The sequence below is a fragment of the Manihot esculenta genome, chromosome 3, assembly GCF_001659605.2.
Source record: "Manihot esculenta cultivar AM560-2 chromosome 3, M.esculenta_v8, whole genome shotgun sequence".
Classification (NCBI taxonomy): domain Eukaryota; kingdom Viridiplantae; phylum Streptophyta; class Magnoliopsida; order Malpighiales; family Euphorbiaceae; genus Manihot; species Manihot esculenta.
In genome coordinates, this window is record NC_035163.2 from 382,354 (window position 1) to 388,353 (window position 6,000).

Sequence of the window (6,000 nt, forward strand, 5' to 3'; positions counted from 1 at the left end):
AACTATACTGACATTAAATTCAATTTCAATTCTAAGGTAAATTCTCAATCAAAACTAGAACCCCACAATCCTTACTTTCTACTATGTGGAGGTGAAATCAACTGAGAATGAGAAGAAAAGAAAAAAGACCTAATTTCTTAGATAAACATGACGAAAACAGAGGGGAATGATCTTTGGCTTTGCAACTCTATAATATAAGCAGTGGGCTTCCCATGTCTCCATTTTTGTCTGCTCGGTTTTTCAGGGGGCAGGAGAAGGTGGTTTGGGGCGGAATGTTGGTTTATTGGATCAGTCTACTTGTATTAAATGTGAGATGAAAGCATATTTTAAGGAATGAGGATTCCTACTGTCTACCTACAGAAGCTGCTTTATAAAGGTAGCTTTATGCTTTTCCTGATAGCAACCTAAGATTCATTATGAACACACGACCCCCCGAATGTGTAAAAGCTACATGCAAATGATTAGATTTCATCTTACATCTTGTCTTTCGGCCCACAACTAGCTAAGTATTTCTCTAGGCTTCATAGACTAAAAAGCAACAGTTCCCACATTTTAGAGATGAAGTCGGGGTTGAAATTGCTTCACGCATGCAGCTTACTTTGCCAAGAGATTATCCATTATCTCCCCAAGAAGGCTTCCAAAATGGCATGACCAGGAAGTCAATTGCATATTCCCAGCCAAAAGTTATGCAATCTATTCAGAAACAGTGTATGTACAGAAAGAAGAAGACAGCAACATGTAAACAATTTTATTCACAGTTAAACTGTTTTTATAGATGAAAAAGTTATCATTGTAAAGGCAATGATGCCCCAGTTTATTAGTCTATTGACAAGAAAGAGAAATGTATGTACATAAAAGAAAATGATCTTCCATTTTACTTGGAAAAATATATGACAATTAAAAAAAATGGATGTATGAGACGGACTTAATTTGTACAAAATGAAAAATCAGTCTCAAACATCCAATTTATTCATCAACTGATGAAGGTGATTGTGGTGATGATGAGGGTGCCGCAGATGCCTTGCAAATGGGGCACCAGTTCTTCAGCCTCAACCATTGATGTATGCAAGCCACATGATACCTATGCTCGCATTGCAATCTTCCCACTTCATCTCCAACAGCATAATCTTCCTGCAATGAGAAAAATATAGTACAAATGGGTTTGGCTAGTTCCATGACGTTTGCAAAATAAACACAAGTTTTTCATACTAGAATGCAATATGGGGATAGCAGAATGAGGTCTAATTAATAATAGCAATTCTTTCCATTGGCTTTTCACAAAGGCCATTTATAAATATCTGTTAATGCTAAACCCAAACTTAATCAGATGCTAAACTAATTCAAGATAATCCAAGCTGATGTAGGTTAAACCACATTGGCATTGGTTCAAGTACAGATTTGCTTCTAGATCTACGCTATTTGGTTTTGCTTTGACTAGATTTCTTATACATGTATGCAAGGTAAACATTTTAATGCTTTTGAAAAATCCGTAAAGAAAAGGAAGAAGAAGAAGAAGAAAACCTGGCAGATACTGCATTTGATATCAGCCTTCTCACCACAAAGGTCCAAAGTAGCATCCTCCAGAGATGCCGACTGATAGATGCTAGTCTTAAGGCATTCCGACAATGCTTCCTCAGTTAGTGCTGTGCTTACAGTACCCATCCTTTCTTCTAGAGCTAATAATTCCTGACAAAACAAGAAAATGCAGAAAGATAAGGAAACCTATGCAGACTTGATCCTTATGTAGCTTAGTTACTAGAATTTTGTTCTCAAGTATGCCAAGTATAGCTTGTGAACAAGAAAGCATTCTTAAATGGAAGATTCTTACAGAAAAATAATGGGAACACAGAACAGGGGGAAAAAAAAAAAACTAAATACATCAACGCAATCAGAACACAGTAACTGACCTCATATGACATGTTATCAATATCCAACCTCATGTCTCTATGCTGGTCATGGACATTCAGCCCATTAAGGAACAAACTAGTCTCCAGAACAAGCAATTGCTGCCAGATAAAAGATTGTCAAATATAGATGTATAATCTGCTCAAAGTCTATAGGCCAGAAGATGACATACCTCATATGTTAGCTCTTCGTCTTGTTCAATCCTCTCAAGTGCCAATAACACCTGTCCAAATATTATTAAATGATAATGTTATAACGAAGCACTATTAATCCCCCTGTTCTCTCCCACCCTCACTCCCTAAGTTTGGAGAAAACATTCAGTTCATGTTATCACGGGAAGGGGAAATGGTAAAATATCACAAGGACAAAATACCTCAGCAATTCCATCCATATTGTAGCGCCGGAAGCTCTCCCGACCCATGGAAGACCGGATGTTGCCAAATTCTGCAGGACTAGGTGGCCTAATGCCCCGAGAACTCTCGTGGCTACTGCCAGGACGACCATAAGACTGCAAGTGACTTGGGGAGGATTCCAAAGAGAATTGGTGTGAAGAAGTAGGAGAATTTGAATCGATTGGCAAAATAGGTTGAGATATTTGTGGGATTACATGGGGCTCATTTGGCTGACTTCCTTGATTAGCAGCCCTTGTCCTAGTGTACCCGAGTGATCTTCGAGTCCTAACTGAAGCAGGACCATTGTCCCATCTGGGAGGCCCATTTCTGGTTCTTGAATCAGAAATTGAGACACTAGAGCTAGAACTAGAATTCTTCCCTTCCAGTGATGGGCTTATCTTTTTCCCTCTGGCAGAAGAACTACTCTCTCCATCACAAATTCTCTTCCTGACCGTGTCTTTTTGTCTAAGGAGATTTGGTTTTGATGTTGAAGATCCTGTAGGGACAACATCGGATAATGAACTGCATCTAAGGTTTCTTAGACCATACCTGTTTGCACTAGCATGTGCCCCTTGGCTTGTGCATTTAGATGTCGACAAAATGGATGAACCTATTACTGTATCTGGTTTACCTATTCCTGATTTCTGATGAAAACTCCTTCGAGATCTTGCGCTTGGCATGCTAGTACTACCAACTTCCTTTGAGTTGTTCTCACTAGGCCCAGCATCACCAGATTCAGAGCCAAGACCTTTTTGGACCTTCTCAGGAGTTAATAGTTCCGGCAGTTCATTATCATCCTGAAAACTACCAGTTTCAGACGGATCTTTTTCAGACTTAGGAGATGGTTTTTTCCGAGGTCCTGAAAATGATTTCCTAGGATTGCTGGTAGCAGAGCAGGTCCTAGAAGAACTTCCAATTATTTCCTTGCCATTCGAGGGAGACCGGAATGATTGCCTAGAAGATTTGGCTTTCTCTGAATAACTAATTTGAGTACCTTTTGCATAGTTTATTCTCCCACTACACCCAATTCGGTTGCAAAATTGAGCATTTCGCTCTTTGTTATTAGCATTCTCCCTCAAAACAAGAGTAGATCCCTTTCTAGAAACAACAATCCCATCGCCAGCTTTTTTACCAGAATATTCATCCATGACTAGTGATTTACAATCCTGTGACAACAAAAGTATAGCAGTTCAGAAATAAATTATTTAAAACTTGGGTGATTTTCTAAACAAGCAAAGGCCAAACTTAGTTTTGAAGTTTGCATAAACAAAAACCCAAATACCTTAGACCAAATTATAAATCTTTAAAATACCAAAAATTAAAATCTCTAAGAAATCGAAGTATATCATAATTAGAAAATTATTTAAGCACCCAAGCTTTCAGGAAATATTCAAACAACATTATTGGATCATTTTTCATGCAGTTCAGCAAAGCACATAAACTATGAACCAAAGCATATAACTTCTTAGCTGGAGTACAGTCTCAACCAAGATGACCAATCCTAAGAGCTATTTCTGCATTTGTTCCTTCAAATCATTTGGTATTTGATAATTTGATCGATTTTTCCTACAACTTTCTGGATGAAGCTGATAGATAGTACTAATTGCACAAGTAAGTCATTCTACATCTACATGATGCAAATGCTCCCAACAAATCATTCAGCAAAAATAGAATCATTATTTCTAATAAAAACAAAGTAGTATCCAGGACATCATGTGGATCAACGCCAGAACATCTATGATCAAGCAGTAGGTATCGCACATTAATTTCAAAGGCAATCATCCTTACCTCAAGTCTCTAGTTACCAAAAACCAAGCAATTCTCAATACGGTTGAATAAATCCAATATTCCTACTCCTTTGGTTCATGGAAAGAAAATTGTTACTTCAACTATAATTTTTGTATTCCGTGGCTAATTTAAACACAGAAGCAGAGAAAGACCAGTGCCTAAACCTAGCATTAAAAAATGGATGAAAACCAATCGTAAGAATTTGAAATTCAGCTCATGAATTATCAGAAGGGAGCATCGTAGTAAGATAACTCAAATCAGTTTCAGTTTGAAGAAAGAAAGGAAAGTAACAAATCCAATAAAAGTGGGTCTCATCTTTTTTATAGGAAAAAAAGTTATCCTTGAATTATCCTCCACACCGTAGTTTCCATTATTTTTCTAAAAATAAGGACTCTTCCTCCGTGATTTCAGGTGTTCTAAAAAAGCTAGACTCCAATAACAAAGTAAAAATATTTTTTACCAAAAAAAAAAGGGAAAATCCTCTATGTCCACCAAGATAAAAAGAAACCCAACCTCTACAAATACAAAAGCAAGCCACCAGACAAATTCAATTACCATCAGCAACAAATAAAAAGAAAGCAAAAGCAGCAGTAGCAGAAACTAATAGTTTTCCAAAGAAACAAACAGAAAATTCATCAAACCAAGGAAATAATTCATTCAAATCGCAAACAGCCAAAAGACACCTACCATCCAATCACGGGAATTCAATCAACAAGAAGAAAATTCGAACACAGTGAAGGCATCAAATCGATTTCCCTTTATTTTATTCGAAAAATAAATCCAATTAAAAAATAAACTACCTCTGCTGATTCGTTTTGCTGAGTTCAAATGCAAAGAACAGGAGACGAGAGAAGGAGAATAGAGAGGGGGGAGAAGAGGCGTTCAAATGAAACAGAAGGAAGAAGAAGACGTGTTTTAGTTTATAAAGAAGAGCCCAGGACGAAAAAAAAGGGTTAATATTTTTTTATTTAATTAATTTTGAGCTGAGGTGAAATTTGGAGCGTTGGATTTGGTTCGTGTGTGAGTCGAATATCGACGGCTATCCTTAATTCTGACATCACCTTCTTATTTATGCTCTTTTTTGTGGACTGAAACCCCACAATCGCTTGACCCGGCCGCCTAACCTCTTATATAATGCAACACACTGCTTTCTTTTTTTTTTTTTTTAATAAATCTGTTCCACAATTTAAATTTTCGGCATAATCAAGAAAAATTCACAATTTAAATTTTGCATAATCAACTATTTACATAAATTTATAAATTTGAGGTTATTTTGTGAATTTAATTATTATATTCGTTCTCATAATATCTATAGTTTAAATTTTATTAATTTAAATTAATTAATAGTTTTAATTTAAAAATATATATATAACAATTTATATAAAATACTTTTTAATATTAAATTACTTAAAAATTAATAAGAGTATATATAAAAATTAAATATTTGAAATTTTTTAAAATACAAATAATTTGGAAAAAAAATTAAAATAATAGTTATTGTTGCACAAAGACAATATTTAATTAATCATCAAATTGTATTAGACTCAAAATTGAATTAAAATCAAAGTTATTCTAGAATCAAATTAAAATTAGAATATCGTAAACTATTTTGAAATTAAATATTTACCAATTAAAACTATTTTCAACCCCAAACTGAAACAAAAAATTTTAATACTTTGTGGCCGAGACTACCCAATACCCATACCCATATAATTTGGGTGGCTGCCAAAAAAATCAAATAAGAAGCGCCACAATTAATCCTCTCTCCACGCGCTTTAAAGCTATTGGTCCACATTCGCTTCCTTTCTGGCCAATGGCCCATCCCTCTTTTTTTTTTAATTATTTATTTCGTTCTCAAATTTTCTTATTTTACAAAAATATCTACGTGGAATTATTGATGCCAATTATACCAAAA

At 35.3% G+C, this 6,000-nt stretch overlaps 1 protein-coding gene across 3 annotated transcripts; it reads right to left on the minus strand.

Annotated features, from left to right (window-relative positions):
• Positions 1–739: 739 nt before the first annotated feature.
• LOC110612090 (E3 ubiquitin-protein ligase MBR2) lies at positions 740–5,034 on the minus strand. 3 transcript variants are annotated; one of them, XM_021752751.2, is made up of 6 exons: positions 4,886–5,034; positions 2,279–3,463; positions 2,078–2,128; positions 1,908–2,006; positions 1,522–1,686; positions 740–1,131 (listed from the first exon to the last, which is right to left on the minus strand). In XM_021752751.2, the coding sequence occupies exons 2-6, from the start codon at positions 3,443–3,445 to the stop codon at positions 967–969; spliced, it is 1,647 nt and encodes a 548-aa protein (XP_021608443.1). In that variant the 5' UTR covers positions 3,446–3,463; positions 4,886–5,034; the 3' UTR covers positions 740–966. The 3 variants fall into 3 exon arrangements, with proteins under 3 accessions (XP_021608443.1, XP_043811346.1, XP_043811347.1); XM_043955411.1 differs by lacking the exon at positions 4,886–5,034 and adding an exon at positions 4,773–4,876; XM_043955412.1 differs by lacking the exon at positions 4,886–5,034 and adding an exon at positions 4,086–4,760.
• Positions 5,035–6,000: the final 966 nt, after the last annotated feature.